Here is a 21,464-nt window from a genome sequence, read left to right on the forward strand (position 1 = left end):
TCACGCCATGACTGTGCTTTTAAGTCTTTAGCCAGTCCGCTGCTTCCTTAACTCTTTCTTTCATCTCTCAGACTCAGTTTCCTGAGATTGATCTGTTCCATTGAGCAAGGGCCCCACATCGCGCTCGGACCTCACGGTGTCTGGGTTTCTTCGTGGTGTCCCCTTGCCCCATCATTTCTACCCCACAGCTCCAGGATCAGCCCCTTCCGCTGGAGCAGGATCCAGCCAGAGTCAGAATTTTTCCCTGTCTTGCTTCCTGGCTTTCACACATGTCTAAACCCATCCCTTCTAATTTTATATATGTGTATTTTGATGTAAAATCCAAATAAAAATCTTAGATCCTTCTCCCAGACTAAATTATCTGAAGAATAAAACCCACGATGTTCACATTATCACTCCCACACTGACTGTTTTCTTTATAGAATATTTTGAACATTCAAAGAGCAGCAAAACAAACACCCTTGGAATTGGAAATGATGTTGGAAGATTAAAAGAGAAGTTTGATTGGGTTTTCTGTTTTGTTTTGTTGTTGTTGTTGTTGTTTTGGTTTTGGGAGGCCTGAGGGTATTGGTGTTTTGGGCTTTTTTATTGTTTTTGTTGTTTGGTTTTTTTGGGGGGTTGTTCGTTTGTTTTGTTTTGTTTTTCAAGACAGGGTTTCTCTGTGTAGCCTTGGCTGTCCTGGACTCACTTTGTAGACCAGGCTGGCCTCGAACTCACAAAGATCTGCCTGTCTCTGCCTCCCGAGTGCTGGGATTAAAGGTGTGCACCACCACCGCCTGGCTTGTTTGTTTATTTTTTTAAGTTGGTGTTACACAGGTGCTGGATGACTTGGTTGTCCGATTATATGCATCTCAATTTTACCAAATAAGAGTAGTGATTCTAATTTAGGGCCTGGCCTTGGGGACTCTGTGTTGTTCCCCTATATTTTTTTCTCCCATCTTTACCGACACTCCATTTATCTGACACTAAGTTGTCAATGAATGAATGAAATCTCATTATTTTCCTTTCCCCCTTTGCAAGTGACTTGGATACACAGCTCCAAGCACTTATTTAAAAGATTAAATAAGAGGGTAAAGGCACTTGCTGCCAAACCTAATGACCTAAGTCTGATCCTTGGAACCCACACAGCAGACGGATTGAGTCCATTGCTTTCGGTTAGGCTCTGACCACCACCTGCCCCACCATTATTGGACAACTCCATTCATGCAGTCTGTGTTACTTTCATCCTTTACCCTTTGGCCCTTGGACTGATGTTGCTTGTGGGTTTGTAGATGTTCTCTCTATATTTTGGATACTGCCCTTTCCTCGTTGTGTGGGTGGTAGATGCCTTTTTAAAGTCTTTACCTTAGTTTCATCTTTACCTGATGTTGCAATAATTTAGTTGCAATGTCACAAAAGTAAACTGTGTTTTTAGTGTCTTAGGCTTTTCATTCTCTGTTTCAGAAATCCTGTCCTACCCCAATGCCTATATTTGAATCTTTAAATACCTCTTGTCTTGCTTTGCTTTTTGTATTTATGTTTTTAATCTACCTGGAATTTATTTTTGCGTTATAATCTAAATGTTTTGTTGTGTCAATATTGACGTATCCTAGCATCTTTACTTATTAATCTCTCCCATTGTGTGTCAATCTTCAATATTAGATTTTGTCGTCGCTATTTTTTTTAATCTGAGTTGGCTTACAAATATCTCACTTTTCTTATGTTAATTTACCCCAGGAGCAATTGCACATCGCTTCAACAGCCTCAGCTTTACAGGGATACTTGGTTTCTGACAGGGTGAGCATCTCCTTCTCAGGCTCCTCTCCCCTTCTGGGATTTCTTGAGATAGATTTGTAGGATCTGTGACAGGTGCGGTACTCACCACATTACACCCCATGTGTATGTGTCTCCCTTTTCCTACTAGAAGTGCATTTCTTTTCTTCAATAACACTCTGTATCAGAATTAAGACCTGAATGCTTTATGTATTCATTATTTAGCTGCCTGTAGTTTTGTGGCTATGTCAAATGATTACTTTTAAATTAACTCTTTTCTGTTTCTGGATTTTTTTAAAATGCAATTTCTTTTTACTATATTGCTTTTGAATCCAGTAAGGCTGGTCTTAAATACTCTTGTGAGTTCTGATTATTGGTGTGGACATTTTCTTTGATTTTCTCTGTGTAAAACTGGATATCAAAGGATAATAGTTATATTATATATCTGCTTTTTTCTTATTTTAGGCACAGTCTGAAATGACATGTGTCATAATGAATAGAAAACATGACAGAAACTATGCAGGTCTTGATCTTTATTTAAAAGCAAACATTCAGTACTTTATTGTCAATAATATTTGGGTTGGATATCTATCAATGGATTAAGAGAAATCTTACTTACTCCTGTTTGCTAACAATGCTTTAGAAATGCTGACCCTATTTTAGTGGTTTTATAAATAATTTTATTTTTAAAATAATTTATTTTAAAAATAATTTATTAAAATTTTTTATTGTGAGACATAAATGTTACGATCTATAAAGATGAGGTAGTGGTATGGTGTGGCACCATGATGGGCGCATGCCAAGGTGTACCCCCTTGAGGAATTATGTCATGCAACACATCTGGTATAAAGGAGGTTTACTGGGGAAAGGGACGAGAGCCTGTGAAAGAGTTAGGGACAGTGAGTGAGCCATGAGGGCTGAGAGAGAGACACAGCAAGAACAGAGAAGGAGGGGCCTGGAACTGAGAGAGAGAGGGGGTTGGGATGGTGGGGGTCCTTACATCCTGTACACACCTGGCTCACCTGGTGGCTGCAGGGCCGCAGCAGGTGATGACATAAGTAATTGCTAGGACCCTGAAGTCAGGCCAGCTGAATCGCCTGTACACTAACAGTGAGGTCTAGATGTACTACAGTGCCCGTAGAGGTCAGAGGGTAACTTGAAGTAATGAACTCTCTCCTTTTAAGACTGCTGAGTTCCAGGGGTCAGACTTTGAGCGTCAGGTTTGGCAGCTCGCGCCTTTACCTGCTGAGCCATCTCACCAGCCCCTCCTCTGCTTCTGAAATCTTTTATGGTAGCAAACCATTTCCTCACATTTTCTAACATACAAATGTCTTGACATTTCCAGGGAAAACCCTAGTTATCTGTACTAAGTTGATATATTTGTTAGCTTTTTAAATTCTATTCATTTCTGGCATTGAGCACCCAATTTTATTCTTATGTACTGCCACAGTATAATGTTTAGTCTTATTTTAAGATCTTGCCCACGTGGTTAAAGTAAACAACTCGCCAGACTTTCAATATGCATCCCTGTCACTACAAATGAGTGTAGAGTCTTTCCGTATTTGCAAAGCTGGTGTATATAAACCAAAAAATCTGAGCAGTTTTGTTTGTTTGTTTATTCGAGAAGTGGTTTCCCTGTGTAACCTTGGCTGTCCTGGACTCACTTTATAGACCAGGCTGTCCTTGAACTCACAGTCACAGGGATCTGCCTGCCTCTGCCTCCAGATTACTGGGACTAAAGCCGTGTGCCACCGCACCCCATTAAAAAATGTGAGCAGTTTTGAGCAACATTTTTGTTATTACAATGGGACTAGCATCTATCCATGTGTCTCAAAGACATTTTTATCTCCTTTAGTGTGGAAACCTCTTTCCTACCCTTCACCCATCTTTCTGTTGACTATTAATCTTATATTTGTGAAGAATGTCTTTATATAATAAGTGAATAATCTGAGCTAGTGGTTATCCTCTGCAGTTCCTAGGTCATGCTAATCTCTTGACATATTTTTTTAAGTTGTCAAATGTCTCCATTTTGGAGCATCCAAGTAATTTTTAAAATATGAGTTTCATTCAGAATATTCTCTCTCAAACCTCTTAAGAATTTTTCCTCACCCCCCTCCTTTCTGACATTTTTGTTAGTTTTTAATAGTTAAACAATTGATCCATTTAAAATTCACCCCGGGGTACAAATTAAGATGAGAGGCTAATCCTGGTTTTGTGAGTCTTAATTCTACAAATCAGTCTGATGAATTCTTAGGTAGCTCAACCACCCCCCCCACACCCTACCCCTGACTTAAGGCTTTGTGTTTCCACATTAACTTCCAGGAACCCATCCTGGCTTCAAGTGCCCCATAGAAAGTGACTGCTCCTCAGTCTCCTTAGCCAATATGCACACAGCTGTGTGTTGCTGTTGTCCCCTTTTACAGTAAATCTTATTGATAACCATGCTTTATGTTTCCTTCTAAATAGTAAACTCCTTGAGGGTATAGTTTCCATGAAGGTCATTAATATCACTAATGGAGTAGTTGGTAAATAAATGCCTTGAACAAAAGAAGACATGACCAGTTGAGTGTTAGCATAAGCTAACAAAAAGATACCATATACCCCTCCCTCTCACTGATGCACTTGCTCCCTGTCTTGATATGATATGGTACCTGTCCAGTTTCAGTAGTACATGAGGTTAAACATGATGAAAAACCCAGAGACCTATATTTTAATGCCAAACAACTCTCTTTGTGTAACTATGCCGCTTATCAAGACGTCAGAGCCACACATCCGTGCCCCGTTTATCCCCAGGTGAGATCCCAGATCTCTACTCTGACGATGAGATGGAGAACATCATCAGCAATGTGAGGAATGAGGTCAAAAGCCAAGGACTCGTTGACAGCAGAGAGAACTGTTGGAAGTTCTTCATAGACAGAGTCCGGCGACAACTTAAGGTACAAAAAGATTGCCCCCGCTGGGCATGGGCACAGCTAGAGGTGGCTACAGGATGTGATATATTGGGCACTGCCCCTCTGGACTGGGTCAAGAGGAGGTGGTGAGGACACAATACACTTTTGGCTGAGCAGCGCTGCCAGGATGGCATTTTCCTGTGCGTTGCCCTCGTCTGCACAATGCAGCCCTGGCATTACTGATCTCCTAGCTAGAAGGATGGGCTCGAGTGTGAAGATGTTTCCCTGTTCAGCACGCTTTTCAATGTTCTATGAGATTAACAGCCGGAACCTGTGTCTGTTTCTCTGTGGGTTTCTCTGATACTTTCTTGGTTCTCCCTCCCCTGCTTCTGTCTCAGGTGACTCTCTGTTTCTCCCCTGTGGGGAACAAGCTAAGGATCCGAAGCAGGAAGTTCCCAGCCATTGTGAACTGTACTGCTATCAACTGGTTCCACGAGTGGCCTCAGCAGGCCCTGGAGTCTGTGAGCCTCTGCTTCTTGCAGAATACAAAGAACATTGAGGTGAGCGGGGAAGGGCTCTCCTTAGTGCTCACTTCATCTCAGACATCCGGAGGTCAAGGCTAAAGTTGGAGGTTGCATAGAGCTATTGGGCATAACTTTCTATGTGGTCAACGGTTGAATAATCATCTTCAATTTCATTACTTCTGATTTTAGCCTGCAGTGAAGCAGTCGATTAGCAAGTTCATGGCCTTTGTCCACACAAGCGTCAACAAGACGTCCCAGTCGTACCTGACCAACGAGCAGCGTTACAACTACACGACGCCCAAGTCCTTTCTGGAGTTCATCAGACTCTACCAGAGCTTGCTGGAAAGAAACGGAAGAGAGCTCCAGTCCAAGGTGGCGAGACTGGAGAATGGGCTGCTGAAGCTGCACAGCACCTCAGCCCAGGTGAGCAGCGTCTCTTTCTTCTGCTGAGTGAAAAGCAGCCCCAAATCATCACAGTGAAAGTCAAGGTCTGAAAACCTCCTGTGGTTCTCTAGAGCCACCATAGCATCAGAGGTAAGATCAAAAGCCAAGAGAAAGTTCCCAAGCACATAGCTTCAGCTTTGGTCTCGTCTGCTCGCACTCGCTCAAGTTGGAATCCTCTGAGGGACTTCCTCCTCTTCCTCACTGCCGTCTTCTCTTTCTCCTCTACTCCCCTTTCCTCTTCATTCGCTGCCCTCCTGTTATAGTCTGCTTTGGGTGGCTATAACAAAATACTTGGGGTGGAATATTTTATAAAGAACAGAAAGTTTTTTTTTAATTCACCATTCAAGTGTACAAAAGCGTGGCACCAAAACATGATGAGCTCTAATGAAGGCCATTTGGTGGTGGTAAGACCATACACACAGAAGGAGGAACTGGAAGATTCCAGGATTGCTTTTTATAACAACTCATTGTAAAATGATCCTGTCTCATGAGACAAGACCAGCATTAATCCATTTGTAAGGATCTTATGACCTCCATTGCCCATATTGAGAACCACACTTCCAGCACATGAACATTAGGGGAACACACCACACCCAAACCACACATCTTCCATACTTAAAACCAAATTGAAGGAATAATGAGGAGAAATGGTTCAGGGTTACAACAACTTTGTTGAGTGTGTGTGGTGGGAGGGGGAGGGGCTTGTACTGCATCACCTGCCAAAGAGCCTTTAGAACCTTATATTTAAATGAATATAGTCTTATCTCTTATATAATTTATAAGTAGCTGGTCATTATAAGAAGGCCATTTTCATCCTGTCCTTCCTGTATTTTTCTATTTGCTCTTTCAAATGGAACTGGCTTATTCCTTCCAACCTTCTGTTCTGCCTTTAAGCACTGGAAGAACTTCAGCACCTAACTTGCCTCTACCCTTCCTTGTCAAATACCACATATGCTCCTTTAGGTCACATTTCTATCCTCTATTTATCAGTGGCAGAGCCACTGGGGTGGTGACATTTCATCAGTTTGCACAATTGAGGTACCATTGTGCTCATGCTAATGAGCTCCTGTTGATGGCTGGCCTCTTGATGAACATGACATGTTCCTGTACATGCGTGGGCCTCTTGATGAACATGACATGTTCCTGTACATGCATGGGCCTCTTGATGAACATGACATGTTCCTGTACATATATGGGCCTCTGTATGAACATGACATGTTGCTGTACATGCATGGGCCTCTTGATGAACATGACATGTTCCTGTACATATATGGGCCTCTTGATGAACATGACATGTTCCTGTAAATACATGGGCCTCTTCATGAACATCACATGTTCCTGTAAATACACGGGCCTCTTCATGAACATCACATGTTCCAGTGTATACCTGGGCCACTTGATGAACATCACATGTTCCTGTACGTACATGGGCCACTTGATGAACATCACATGTTCCTATACATACATGGGCCACTTGATGAACATCACATGTTCCAGTGTATATATGGGCCACTTGATGAACATCACATGTTCCTGTACAGGTCTCTTGATGAGTACCACATGTTCCTGTAAATACACAGGCCTCTTCATGAACATCACATGTTCCTGTATCTACACGGACCTCTTGATGACCATTACACATCTTGTATATACATGGACCTCTTGATGAACATCACATGTTCCTGTACATACATGGGCCTTTTCTTGTCTAAAGATTTTGCCTTTGGAATTATGCCTTTCAACTTTTCTCTCTGAACTTATCTCTCTTCTCTCAATTTTGGTTTCTTGCTTCAGAATACAATGTATCTCAAGGGCTTAAGGTCACTCAGGAAATGAAGTGAGCCCTTGCAATCTGAAAGGAAAATTCTTCCCTGTGATTCTGTTCACCTGGCCTGGCCTGGCCTGGCCTCTAGGGGCAATGAATGGCTAACTACACCCGCTCCTGCGCCTGAATCTATCATGTTCTCACCGTGCCTTTCATCCTCCTGGCCATTTCCTCCACATTCTAGGAGAGGTTTTCAAGTTAAGCTCAATAATATTAGTTTTATAGTATGTAATATTGCTGCTACTTCATATGCTTGCAATATGAATCCTAATTATGCCATCACACTTTACTGCCTTGATGGCCCTTCCTCGCCGGCTCCTTCTCAGCGCACTCAATTGCTTTCTACTACTTTGTCGGGTTTTCTGCAAATGAGTTCATGGAGTTCTTTGGACCTGTGAATCCAGCAGCCTCTACCGTGTTTTCTCTACTCTGATGATGGCCCTGTTCTTCGTCTTCTAGACGTGACCACTTCTTTGTATGTTGTACAGGTTGGGTTTCTTTCTCTTTCTTCATTTACCTTTAGGCAAATTGGGATCAGTTCAGCATTTGTCATCAAACTATGCTTGGCTTGGTGCTCCAGATCATGGAAAACTGAAGGACACAGATCCCAGGTCATGTGCTAACACTTTACCTGGTGCTGTAGGAAGGTGTCTTTCTTTTTTTATCATTTCCCTTCTGTTTCTTTCCATCTCTGAATGTTTAGAGAAAACCAGAGTATAAACCCCAGTATGGTGCCAAATTTTGATGATGTTTCCCACTTCTTCCCTCTTTCTTTCCCCCCTTATCACCTTGAGGCCCTCAGAAGATTCTCCACACGTCCCCCACCCCCCAGCACTTGTGCCACCTCCTCCTCCCCTCTGCTCAGCAACTGATGATTTATTTGTGTCAGAGAATGGTAGCCAGGGAGAGAGGGATGTGAAAGGTGCCCTGACCTCGATGTTCAGATGCTGGGTCTTTGAGTAGACAACGAAGAAGGCATGCGGAACACTCCATGTTGAGAGTGGAGGTGGCTTCTATTTAGCAAGCAAAGGTCAGGTTGTCCCATTAGGTGACTCTAGCTCTCTCTGCGTCATGGTGGGGAGTCTCAGCCCCAGGTTCAGTGTCTGCTCTCTCCTCCTGTGTTCTCCTACTTCTGTGAGCATCGCCTCCAGCTGCCTCTGTTACCCACACCGGAAACTTCCCGCACCCAAGAACCCAGTGCTGTGTGTTTCCTATCTTGAAATCTGTCCACTCAGCTTCATCATCAGCTTATCAGCTTTGTTTAAATGCTTCCTACCTGATTGGCTTTGATAGCGTGAATTCTTAGTGTCTCCATGCATGCCATGTACGCTTTACCTGTTACCCCACATCATCCATCTCAGCCCAAATCCCTGGAGACATCCCTGACTCTGCTCACTTCTCTGTCCTTTCACATGCATATCCAAGCCCTCAGAGTGTCCCTGTTATTTCAGGCTTCACAGTATATTCCCATCCCCCATATCAGTCCCAGCACCAGCACCGGCTCAGTCTGAGCTCCTGACATCTTGATGTGGACAGCTGTAAACACCCTCAAAACTCACTCATCTGCTTCTGCTTTAGTCCCTCTCTGCCACCAAATGAGCAGCCAGGGTCATTGGTTTCAAACACAAATCAAGCCACGTCTTCTCTGCTCAAGACCTTATGGTCCCCTTCTCTTCTTCCTAGTGGCATCCACAGATGCTCTCTAACCCTGCCCTCTAGCCCCCAGGCTTTGTCACCTACTAACCCATCCCTGCAACATCCATCTACAGCCAGGGTGTCTCCATACCCTCCTCTCAGATGCACCCGGACTTGGTATCACTGTCCCCTATGCCTGCACATCTTTCTGGAATCTCCATGACACATCTCTTTGTTCTATATCACCTTCCCAGTGAGCCCTGCTCTGATGACTACAGTGGAAGTTTCCACTCCTCCCTACTCTTGCCCCCTACCCATTGTTCCACCCTGCCAATTCTCTATGATGAGCTTTTGTCTGATATAATTTATAAGCTGCTTATTTGTTACATAATCAATGGTGTTGCTATCGGTTGGCTGCAAGCTCTGTAAGGACAGGAACTCTTCTGTTTGTACACTGTATCCCAAGAGCCTCAAGACTGACTGGGCAGAATGACACTAATTTAATAGGTGTTGCATGAATAAATTAACAAACGAACAGTGTTTAATGCAGTGTTCCTGGCTAGGTTCCGGCCCTTGCATATTGCTCTACCCTATGCTCTTGCCCTCCACTCTGTTCAGCAGAACTAACTGCACGGCTGGTACCCAACCTTGTATTTTCACCCTTCACTTGCCCCGTGTCAACTGATCCTGAGTGGGTTTGCTATCCCTCCCAAAGCACTTTCTAAGCTGAGGGAGCTATGCATGCTTGGATCTGTAGTTCTTTGAATTACAGTTCTTCTCCTGCATGTATTATTGTCAGCCCTTGGTAGAAAAGAACAAGATTCATTTATCTTTCATCTCAAAGACCAGTACATAGTGGATGTTCTATGAAATATGTGACTAAAAGGGCATGTGAATATGTGATGGGTGAATAGATGAATAAGCAGTTGCCATATCATCACCAGTCTTGTGGTCGGGGTTCAGCCTGACTTTGGGTGGTGGTGTATGTGTGGTGAGCATTCTGAAACGCATATCAGTGGCTACAGGGATTATTCTTCTAGCAAAAGTGGTGTCTTGTTTCCTCACTCTGGTGTAAGCAATTTATCTCTCATCAATTTAGTTGAGGTTGTGGTAGGAAATGTCTAAATTATACCATCATAATCATGTCATAAGGCTAATAACTTGAATTACGCAGTTAACGGAATCCTACCACCTGAGTATGACAGTTTTCGGTGATCCCTATCAGTATGATTATACTAAAGGAATGTTACAGCTCTGGCTCAGACAAGATGCAAATGCATTTATTAATACTTGTTATACGAGAATCACTCGTGATTGTGGTAATAATGAAAATTGTGCGATAGCAGTTAGGGGGTGGCTCTATAGTTATGAGTGCCTATTGCTCCTACAGAGGACTCAAGGTTAGCTCCTATAACCTGCATCACTCACAGCTGCCTGTAGCTCCAGCTCCAGGAGATCCAACGCCCTCTTCTGGCCTCTACAGGCACCTGCATCCACGGGTGCATGCATCCATAGATGGACACACATATATTCATGTAATTGAAAATAAATAAATCTTTTAGAAAATTGTACAATAATCCAACATTTTCAGCTTCAAATGTATGTTTTTGTACTGAGATCTGGTCAGACATGTAGCTTTATTATTGTGCTACTGAACTTAACTTCTTTCTGATCCATCATTTTCTGTTAAGACTCAAGTGCTCTTAATCTCAAATTTTAGCACAATTTCTCCCCCTCTGAGTGCTAGAGCTTGGGTATTCAGGGGATGTCACCCAAGAGCGTGTATGTTGGGAGCTCAGTGACAGATCTGGTGATGTTAAGGAACATTGAAAGGGTGGAACCCAATACGAGGTAATTATATTATAGGGTGCCAGCCATGGAAAGGTTGACAGTTTCCAGAGATTTAGTACTTGGTGGTGTGGTTTGCTTGTTTTTGGTTGGTTGGTTGGTTGGTTGGTTGGTAAGTTGGTTGGTTGGTTGGTTGGTTGGTAGGTTGGTTGGTTGGTTGGTAGGTTGGTTGGTTGGTTGGTTGGTTGGTAGGTTGGTTGGTTGGTTGGTTGGTTGGTTGGTAGGTTGTTGACGATTTGTGCTGAGCTTCTCTTTTTTGAGGCAGGTTGTCACTTTGAATTCTATCCCAGGTTGACCTCAAAGTCATGGTCCTCCCTCAGCATCCCAACAGTTCAGGATTATGAGCCACACAGCTGATAAAAGCTTCTGTATGTATTTCTCCTCTTCTACATACCACCAGCTTGCTTTCCACTTCTCTATCCCACTGTGATGCAGCCAGGAGGTCTCCACCAAGACACTGACACCGTGTTGTTTGGACCCTCCACACACCAGAATCCTATGCCAAGTCATAACAACTTATCCGGTCTCAAGTGTTTTCTTACAGCAGCAGAATAAAAATTTTAAACTTAGCATTGGTGCTGGAGTGATTTTCAGCAGTTAAAGCACACACACACACACACACACACACACACACACACACACACACACACACGCCATGGGTAACTCTGAGAAGATGCATATCCCTTTCTCCAGGAAATATGCCACTCCTTAGCTCCTCCCCCAGCATCATTTCTGGGGTTCTGGAGTTGTGGGGAGGAGGCCAAGAGAACTTTAAACTCTCCTTTTGGCACCATGTGCTTGGTCCTTACAGATCCAAAGTCTGCCCATAGCCCAATGCCTTCACCCTTTTAACAGGCATTTTCCTGAGAATAGAACATGGTTCTGATTCATGGAGCCAGCAGGACTGTGGGAAAGAGGCTTTTCTGTGTCCCTGAGATCTTCTTAATGTTCTGTTTTGGTGGCATTAAGTAAGGAAAAATGCAGAGTGCGGCTTGGATGTTTAAGTAAGAGAACAAAAACACTTTAAACTAGCCTCTGATCTGTTGCTCTGTTGGAGAATCCTAAAATGAACCCAAGCTCTTTGCTGTTGGTTACCGGGGAGTGGCCTTGTTCTGACTGGCAGGACCCTGCTGTCACTCCACATCACAGTTTAAGAGCTATTAAACTCCTATTCATGGTGAAGAGGATTATTTACCTTGGGCTTGAGGTCACTGCCATATCTACAATCAGCAAAACAAAATAACCACAAAGAAAGAAGAAGAAGAAGAAAAACAACACACTTCAATTTTCTCAAATCTCCCAAGATTTAAAAAGAAACAAAAAGTTAGTGGTGTGTTTGCTGACTGGGGTGATTATGCGGCTCAATCATTTTGATTTACAATTGCGTCTTTGTCCTTGCAGAAGTAGACTCTGCAGCTGAACACCAGGAGATGGAAGCAGATTAACCTTCCAACTCGTGAATCTAAGACACGTTCCAAGGAGCAGCCTCCATTTGAGGTTAAAACAGGCTCTGGCTTCCATGAATACACAAAATTAAAGAATATTCTCTTTTTTTGCCCCCTTTCCTTTTCTTTCTTTTGATCTGCCATGAAAGGGGAATTATCAGCGGCTTCTAAGCCCCAGTTTTATTTTCGATTTATGCATTTTGCATCATAAAGCCCTCGAATCCGTTTGACGTGTTCCAGGAGCTCCGAAGTAATCTGTGGTTGTTGCAGGCAATAGACTGCAAGAAAATGAGAGGCAAGAGGTCAGCCTGCAAAGTAAGGTTTATGAGCCATACTGCAAATACAAATGGCTTCTTTGCTTTTCAGAATAAATAGGTCTGTCTTCCCTTTGCACTTGAAAATGCCATTATACGAGACCAGCTAGTTTAAAACCCAGGCTAGCAGAATCGGCAGGGGCTGCAAGGCCTCACCTCAGAGTTTCTGACTTAGTGGGGCTGGAGTAGGACCTGGGTGTTTGCACAGCCAATTTGTTCCTGGATGATGCTGAGATGCTGATGCTGATGCTGATGCTGATGCTGATGCTGGCCCAGGAAGCACAGTCTCAAACCATCACCCTGCTGATCTGAAGAGGCACAGAAAACCAGACCCTCTCTAATACACTCTTGAGGCTTCATTATGCCTCCCCGTGGCATTTGACATCAAAGGCATTGTGGGGAATCCAGCTGGCTAGGACCTTTGCTACACTGGCTGTCTAATCTTTACATAGTCATCTATTTGTAGTTAAGGACTGTAGAAATTAGTAAAGACTAACCAAGCGGAGGCTATCCAAAGCCACCAAATTAGAGTCTATTAACAGCAAGGGAGTCTGGCATCACAGCTGTGCCTGCCTTCAGCCAAGACCCAGGGGGTGAGGAATAGGGAAGCTTTGTAGTCTAGAAAGAGAGGGCCCTGACTCTCCAGTTTACCTGAGGAGGTGGAAGCAGGCTTCCCTAGAAAGGAGCAGTCTATGGGATGGCTTAGGGCTTTCTGTGGTCCTACATTGGAAGTGACAAAAAAATAGCAATGTTACTCTATTAGGAATCAGGTTCCGGCCATTGAGGGCAACTGCTATACCGCTATGGGAGTTACTGTATCTTTCTGGATTTTGGCTGCAAGGTGTCAGCCAGACTGCCTACATCTGAACTGAAGCCGGCTGGCTTCCTGAGGAGTCACTAGGCAGTTTCCGGTGGGCTCCCTTTAAATGTGTTTTAGAATCGGAGGGAAGGCACATGGTGGTTTGTTATCTCTCTCTTCTCTCACCATTCTTGAAGGTAAGGGGTTGGCTTCCTGGCGAGTTGCTGGAGGTCATAGATCAGGCTTGTACTTGTTTGTCTAAAAGCCACCCTGGACACTGTCTGTCCACGCACTTCCTCTCTCAGGCTGCAGAGTCGACCATCCCTTATGTAAATCTTTACCTCATTTGACAACACACACTTTTAACTAAGTAACTACTGATCCTTTGCCAAGGACCCATCACAAGTGAAGTATGATGTTAGGCGCATTAAGTTTTTCATTATTAATAATATTTTTATATTTACATGGAGTTTCATCACAGCCTCTTCATGTGTGTTATTATACTTTTTTCTCCTTCGTTACCCTCCCCCACTGCCATCGTGCTACTCTCTTTTTGTAAACTTCACCCACACTAGAGACATCTGGGAAGAGGGAGCCTCAGCTGAGGAATTGTGGGCATGTCTGTGGAGCATTTTCTTGATTGCTAATTGATGGAGGGGGGCCCAGCCCACTGTGGGTGGTGCCAACCTTATGAGGTGGTTCTGAGTGGTATAAGAAAAAATAGCTGAGCATGAGCCATAAAGAGCAAGTCGGTTAGTGATGCTCACTGCGGTCTCTGTTTGAGTTCCTGCTTCAAGCTCCTGCCCCCCAGCTTCCTCCTAAAGGACAGTTTCCTGTAAGTTGCTATCAGTCAATATTTTCTCACAGAGGCAGAGAAACAAGCCGGGACACTCCCCACCCCTAGTTAGTTTACTTTCTCCTATTTTCTGCTCTCATATCAACTTCATTACTCTTTATTTTCCACTTTCCTTCTCTCTCACAATTCAGCCGTTGATGGATGCTTAGGCTAGTTTCATTTCCTGGTTATTGTGAACTGTACAAGTAGCAAACATGGATGCCGGCCCATGGAGTTTTAGCGGACATAGGTACTCACTGAATGAGAAGCATCCCGCATCATTTGGGCATCGAGGAGAAGATTCTAGGCGTGCGGATTTCACGATAGTCCACCACAGTTAAAAGTGTTCTGCATGCTTTTTCTTTTTCCCAGCACAAGGATTTTGGTTACACTTGGGAATGCAGCTTTGCAGCTCCGTGTGTGAGTGGGCTCTCGGGTCTGTCCTGCAGAATTGGATCCACAGAGCCGCGAGCCCCGTGGCCTGCTCCTGATGGGCCCTGTGCTCTCTGATGCAGGTGGATGATCTGAAAGCCAAGCTCGCCACCCAGGAAGTGGAGCTGAGGCAGAAGAACGAGAATGCAGACAAGTTGATTCAGGTGGTGGGTGTGGAGACCACCAAGGTAAGCAAGGAGAAAGCCATGGCGGACGAGGAGGAGCGGAAGGTCGCCCTGATCATGCTGGAGGTGCAGCAGAGGCAGAAAGACTGTGAGGAGGACCTGGCTAAAGCCGAGCCAGCGCTCGCGGCAGCCCAGGCGGCCCTCAACACTCTCAACAAGGTAGGCCAGTCAGGCAAGCTAGCCTACCTTTCTCTGCGGCGCAACACCTGGTTCTCATAAGTGACTCAGGGCACCTCCGGGGTAGGGCGCTGAGAATGGGCCCTCAGCAGCTGTAGCGGCTGCTTATTCATTACGTAAACATCGGTTTAAACTGGCTGCATGGTAAAGCCCTAGAACTCTACCAACGAAATCCCCAAAATTGTGAACCTTAGAAACAACCCAAAAGAAAAGGAAAGGTCAGTTAGTCAGTCCCGCTTCCCCACTTCACAGAGGAGGAAAGCAAGGCCTCGGAGGAGCTTCACATGCCCAGGGTCACAAATTCTAAGAGCTGGGACCCAGAGTCTGTATCTTTAGAACTCAGTCCCAGAGGCACGTCTGTTAAGAGTCCAGGTCGTTTCCCCCACCAGTTACTGCAGGCCACACAGATTGGTAGGTACTTCCTTAAGGTAAACGTTTAAACTCTGGGCCTAAAATAAGGTGCTAGTTCCAAACTACAGGGGGAAAAAAATCCACAAAACCAAAATTAATGAGCGCTCAAGTGGCAACAGGATAATTGTACAAAGTGAAACACACACACATTTGGCGGGAAAGTCTGACTTTGACATGTACTCTTCAAATCTCTTTAAATTTACTCTGTGGGTGAGAGGTGTGCACAGCTTTCTGGTTCTCCTTTCTCGTTTTTCACAACTAACTTTCCCATTTAATGACCATGTGTTATTTAATAACCATGGAAAGAAAGGACTGAGCGGTCGGGTTTGCTATGAGGCGGCATTGCAGAAGAGCGGGGAGCTGACCTTTCCATTGCTGTGGCCACAGAGGTTCCTGGGAGATGCTGCACCAGGCTTGGGACCTCATCGGACACGTTGCTTCCTCCTCATCTTTCTGGGGTCTGGGAATTCATTTTGCCCTATGAATGGACATCTTAGAGCAAGTCTGCCCTGCAAGCAGCTCCATGGATTCTCCCCTACTGGAGACACCAGTGTCTCCTCTGTGTTGTCTCCAAATAAATTGGATTTTTTCATCTTTTTTATTTTACTTGCTCCTTACTTAATTTTTTGGTACAATATATTTTGATCATATTCTTTCTCCTCCCCCATCTCCTCTCTGATTCTCTGCACAACCCCAACCACCCAACTTCATGTTCTTTGCCCTCTCAAAATAGACAAACAACCCAATAAGACAAAAAGGAAAAGAAAAGAGAAAGTGTACACAGAGGGGGGGAGTTAGAGAGGGGGAGGGGGAGGGGGAGGGAGAGGGGGAGGGAGAGAGAACAGAGTCCTTTTTCTGTTGGCCACCTGCTCCTGGGCAAGGGGCCTGCCTGGGAGATGTGGTTGATATGCCCTGTGTCACTCCATTGTAGGGAACCGATTTTCCCTTTTCCAACAGATATCAATTACATATAGTTTCCTGGTTACTGGTGGGACACTGTGTCCACTTCCCTTTCTCAGTGCTGCGATTTTGTGTGGCTTGAGCCTGTACACACGTCTTTTGTGCCAGACACAGTCTCTGGGTTCATATGTGCTTCGCTCTTGTTGTGTCAGGCTTTCCCCCATCACATTGCCCTTGCCAGCCTGCAGCCAGCAGTCAGATGGCCTCACCACCACCACCTGCCTCCACACCTCACTACATGCCACATAAGCCCTACACAGATTTCAAAACAAAGCTTACATTCTCCCTCTCTGGATCTCTATTTTTAGTTGTGTGTGTATGTGTGTGTGTTTGTTTTTTGTTTTGTCTTGTTTGGTTTTTTGTTGTTGTTGGTTTTTTGTTTTGGTTTTTTTTTTCTTTTCTTTTCTTTTCTTTTTTTTTTTTTTTTTTTTTTTTGAGACAGGGTTTCTCTGTGTAGCCTTGGCTGTCCTGGCCTCACTTTGTGGATCTCTTTTTTTTAATCTCGCTTACTCCCTCTCTCCCTCCCTGGTTTCTTCCCAGCCTTCTTTCCTGATTTCTAGATTTACCAAAACAGAAATCCTTCTATTTCTGTTATACTGTATACTTTGTTATACACATGACTTGTTCACTGGTAATTTCTTACTAAGGAAAGTAACATTTTTCTTAAGCTCTTTTGACACAGAGATTTACATTTCCTAAGATGGTCTGAAGCAAATGTAGCAATGTTTACTGTGCTGCTTTGGGAGTCATCTGTCTTGGCTGAGTCTCAGCCTCCTCGTTTGCTAAGAGGAAGCAGGGAGGACATAAACATCCCCCGTTTTTATAATGACTGGATAAGATAATGTATGCAAACTATATAATCAATGGTAGTCACTAAGAAAAACTTTCTTGCTGTCAATATTGGTTTTGTTTTGTTTTGTTTTCAAGACAGAGTTTCTCTGTGTAACAGCTCTGGCTGTCCTGGAACTCGCTCTGTAGACCAGGCTGGCCTCGTACACACAGAGATCCACCTGCTTCTGCCTCCCAAGTGCTGGGGTTAAAGGCGTGTGCCACCACCGCCCAGCTGCTGTCGGTATTGTTATAGCCAGGAAAATCACTTTGATTTTCATAAAACCAGAATGAAGTGAACACTCGCAAACTCTCCGGTTGGCTGTTCGGTTGATAGATGGGAAGATGGAAATAAAAACAGAGTATAAATCAGTAACTGAAGAAGTGGTAGAAGCAAATACGCAAAGTCACATTGGGTCCCTCTACGACAAAAGAGGTGAAATGTGTCTTTAATCACGGCCCGTTGCAGGCAGCATGAGAGGTCTTCTCCCCTACCCAGCTGTGTGGGATGGCACAGATTCTTTTTCCTTCTGTTCCCTTTGCCTGTGACACAGAGGAGAGAAGATGGGGATTGGTGGACTCTTTCTTATACATAAATAGATACGTGAATCTATTAGAAAATTTGACCCATCCTGTGTTTAAAATATATCCAGGATACAAGTGCTTCCCTAATCTCTTCTGCATCTGCTTGACGGAAGCTCGTTTGTCTTCTGGTGCTGTGTCCACCTCTGCTCCAGGTTGTCTCACAGCTATCTGAGATCTTCTCTCTCCTTTAGTATACACTGACAAATTGTAAATTGTGTGTGTGTGTGTGTGTGTGTGTGTGGGTGGGTGGGTGGGTGGTATGGTATGTGTGTGGTACAGTGTGTGTGTGTGTGGTGTAGTGTGTGTGTGTGTGTGTGTGGTGTAGTGTGTGTGTGTGGTATGGTATGTGTGTGGTGTGGTGTGTGTGTGTGGTGTGGTGTGTGTGTGTAGTGTGGTGTGTGTGTGGTATGGTATGTGTGTGGTGTGGTGTGTGTGTGTGTGTGGTATGGTATGTGTGTGGTGTGGTGTGTGTGTGTGGTATGGTATGTGTGTGGTGTGGTGTGTGTGTGTGTGTGTGTGGTATGGTATGTGTGTGGTGTGGTGTGTGTGTGTGTGGTATGGTATGTGTGTGGTGTGGTGTGTGTGTGTGTGGTGTGGTGTGATTATGGGGTTTATATATGTAGAATGATTGAATTAATGTAGCTATCATATCGTTCACCTCAATATTTATCAACTTTGTGCTGATAAGATTTGAAGTTTATTCCCTTAATGCTATGAGATTGTATAACCCTTAAATATTAACTGTATTTATCACAAGGCAGCTCTCCAACACCTGCCATCCCAACTCATGTAGTGTGGTGGCCACTGCTACATTTTCTTCTTATGTATTTATATATAGTTTTAGATTCTGCACATAAATAATATCATGTGGTGCTTGTCCTTCTTTGTTGGGTTTATTTTGTGTAACATAATATTTTCCAATTCCAACTGTTTTCTCACAAGTGATAGATTTTCATATTATCCATGTTGTCTGCTGATGGGCCTTGAGTTTTTCCTCCTGTGGCTACTGTGAACGGCGTTGAACATGGAGGAGCAGACACTGCTCTGATGCACTGGTTTTGGAGCATTTGAGTAAATACCCACAAATGGGATCACTGCAGTCAGTGATTCTGTTGGGGTCTCCCTGCCATGTCTCTGTGTTGTTTCCCATAATGTCTGTATTAATCTGCGTTCCCATCAATATACAAGGGTTCCCTTTAACTTGTCCTTCTTAGAGGGCTCATCATCAAATCCTGTGATAATAGTTCCTCTAAGAGGCCTGGGTGATGTGCATTTTAACTTGGCTTTCCCTAGTGCATGCTGAGTCATTCTCAGGTCTTCACGTAAGACCATCTATTTGCATCCTTCTCTTGAATTGAATGCTTCCTGTCTCTGGGGGAGTTTGACTTCTTCGTAGATTTTAGTTGTCTGCTCCAAATCAAGTGTGTGGGTTGCAGACGTTTTCTACCAGTCTGTGAATTTTTTCCCTTTTTTCTTTTCTTCTACATGAAGACATATATATATATATATATATATTCCGTGTCCATTTTTTTCTTTTTTGCTTGTGATTTAGGGATCAAACCTAAAGATCATTGTCCAAAACAGTGTTGTATATAGTTTTTCACTAGTTTAATTTCTAGTGGTTTTACAGTTTCAGGTCTAAGACTTGAATCTATAATGCATTATGAGTTGATGTTTATATGTGGCATGTGTATTCTTCAAGCCTTTGCACTTGAAGACCCAGTTTTCTCATACAATCTATTGAATGAGATGTATATTCTTAATATATTTATCAAGAATCAACTGACCATAGTTGGTCAGTTAACTAATAATTTCAATTCTAGGTGTTTGGTTCCATTGGTCAATTTGTTTATTTTTATGCCGATATCATGTGATTTTAATTAATATCCATATTAGTTTATAGTATGTCTTGAACTCAGGAAATATGGTACCTCCAGTTTTATTCTTTGGGGTTTTGTGACTCTCTTTTGTTTGTGAATGCATATGTACTTTAGGTTCAGATTTTCTCAATGAAAATGGCATTTGAGTTTTGAGAGGGATTACACTAAATATGTAGATCACTTTGAGTATTAGACATTTTAACAATAGTAAGTTTTTCTAATCCATGATCATATCTTTTCACTGATCTGTGCCTTCACTCTCCGTGATTGTTTTATGGTTTCCAGTTTTCTGCTCTCTTACCTTCTTGGTTAAATTTATTCCTAAGTGGTTCTGAGCCTATTATAAATGAGATTTAGTGGAACTGTTTAGAAAGGATGAGAAGGTGTGGCCTTGTTGGAAAAGGTGTGTCACTGGAGGTGGGCTTTGAGGTCTCAAAAACTCACACCAGGCAGGTGTGTGTGTGTGTGTGTGTGCATGACTGCTGCCTGTACATCAGAATGTAACTCTCAGCTACTTTTCCAATATCATGCCTGCCTACTGCCGTGCTCCCCACCACAAAGATAATGGACTAACCCTTTAGACTGTAAGCAAGTCTCAACCAAGTGCTTTCTTCTACAAGTTGCCTTGGTTATGCTCTTCTTCACAACAATAAAGCAGTAACTAAGACAGGATTACTCTCTTAGTTTCCTTTTTGGAACAGTCATTGTCGATGTGGAGAAATACTTCTGGCTTTTGTGCACTAAGTTTTGTTTTGTTTTTGTTTGTTTTTGTTTTGGGATTTTGTTTTGTTTTGTTTTGTTTTTGTCTTCTACAACTGTACTGGACCCATGTATTAGTGTCAAGAGTTGGTGAGAGGATTGTTTGCATTCTACATACGGTATTGTGTTGTCAGCAAAAAACAACAGTTTGCTATGTCCTTTTCTACTTTCTTGCTTTCTCTCTCTCTCTCTCTCTCTCTCTCTCTCTCTCTCTCTCTCTTTCATTTTATTTCTCCTACAAGGACTTGAACTCCTATGTGAATAAATAGGCAAAGTTGGGCATCATTTTCATTTTCCAGACCTTAGGAGAAAGAATTTCAGTTCCCCATCATGCACATAATGTTAGTTATGTGTTGATATATGATGTGTTGCTTCTTCTTAGTGTGTTGTGCTGAAGTGCATCCCTTTTACAAGTGTTTCGCAAGACATTAGAATATTGTTAAGATATTGATAATGCTTTTCTAATATAAGAAAATGACTCTGTACATTTTAATCTGTTAGTATTATTGAACCATCCTTGCATCCCAGAGATAAATCCCATTTGATATTGGGGAACAGTCCTTCTAAACGTGTTGTTGGATGAAACTCGCTGCCATATTGTTGAGGACTGTTTCATCTTTGTTTATCAAAGATCTTGGGCTATTGGGCTCTGGTTTTCTCATGATGTCCCTTCTGTCTTCAGTGTCAGAGAAATGCTGGCTTCATTACAAAAAGTATTTCTTCCTCTTTGATTTTGAGTGGTGTTTTTCTGGAAGAGTTTACAGTGTGTTGTCATTGAGTCATCCTTAAAGGTTTAGTGAAATTCTTCACTGGGCCCACCAGGTCTTGGCCTTAGGCATTTATTTGACAAGTGATTTTTATAACAGATTCAATATCCTCACTCATTATCAATCTACACAGACACTCTGCCTCTTCATGACCTGTTCTTTTATGTG

General features: G+C 43.3%; 1 protein-coding gene across 3 annotated transcripts in view; it reads left to right on the forward strand.

Annotated features, from left to right (window-relative positions):
• The window catches only part of DNAH9 (dynein axonemal heavy chain 9), a 318,017-nt gene that overhangs the window by 194,249 nt on the left and 102,304 nt on the right, over window positions 1-21,464 (forward strand). For 2 of the 3 annotated variants that reach the window (XM_084761565.1, XM_084761566.1), the window contains 4 exons: window positions 4,546-4,688; window positions 5,042-5,203; window positions 5,357-5,590; window positions 14,828-15,088. In XM_084761565.1, the coding sequence (XP_084617691.1) occupies window positions 4,546-4,688; window positions 5,042-5,203; window positions 5,357-5,590; window positions 14,828-15,088 (800 nt within the window). Of the gene's footprint in view, window positions 1-4,545; window positions 4,689-5,041; window positions 5,204-5,356; window positions 5,591-14,203; window positions 14,313-14,827; window positions 15,089-21,464 lie in introns of those variants that run through there. The other variant, XM_084761567.1, reaches the window with a different exon arrangement.

The sequence above is a fragment of the Acomys minous genome (genome assembly GCF_964271855.1).
Source record: "Acomys minous genome assembly, chromosome: 16".
Taxonomy (NCBI): domain Eukaryota; kingdom Metazoa; phylum Chordata; class Mammalia; order Rodentia; family Muridae; genus Acomys; species Acomys minous.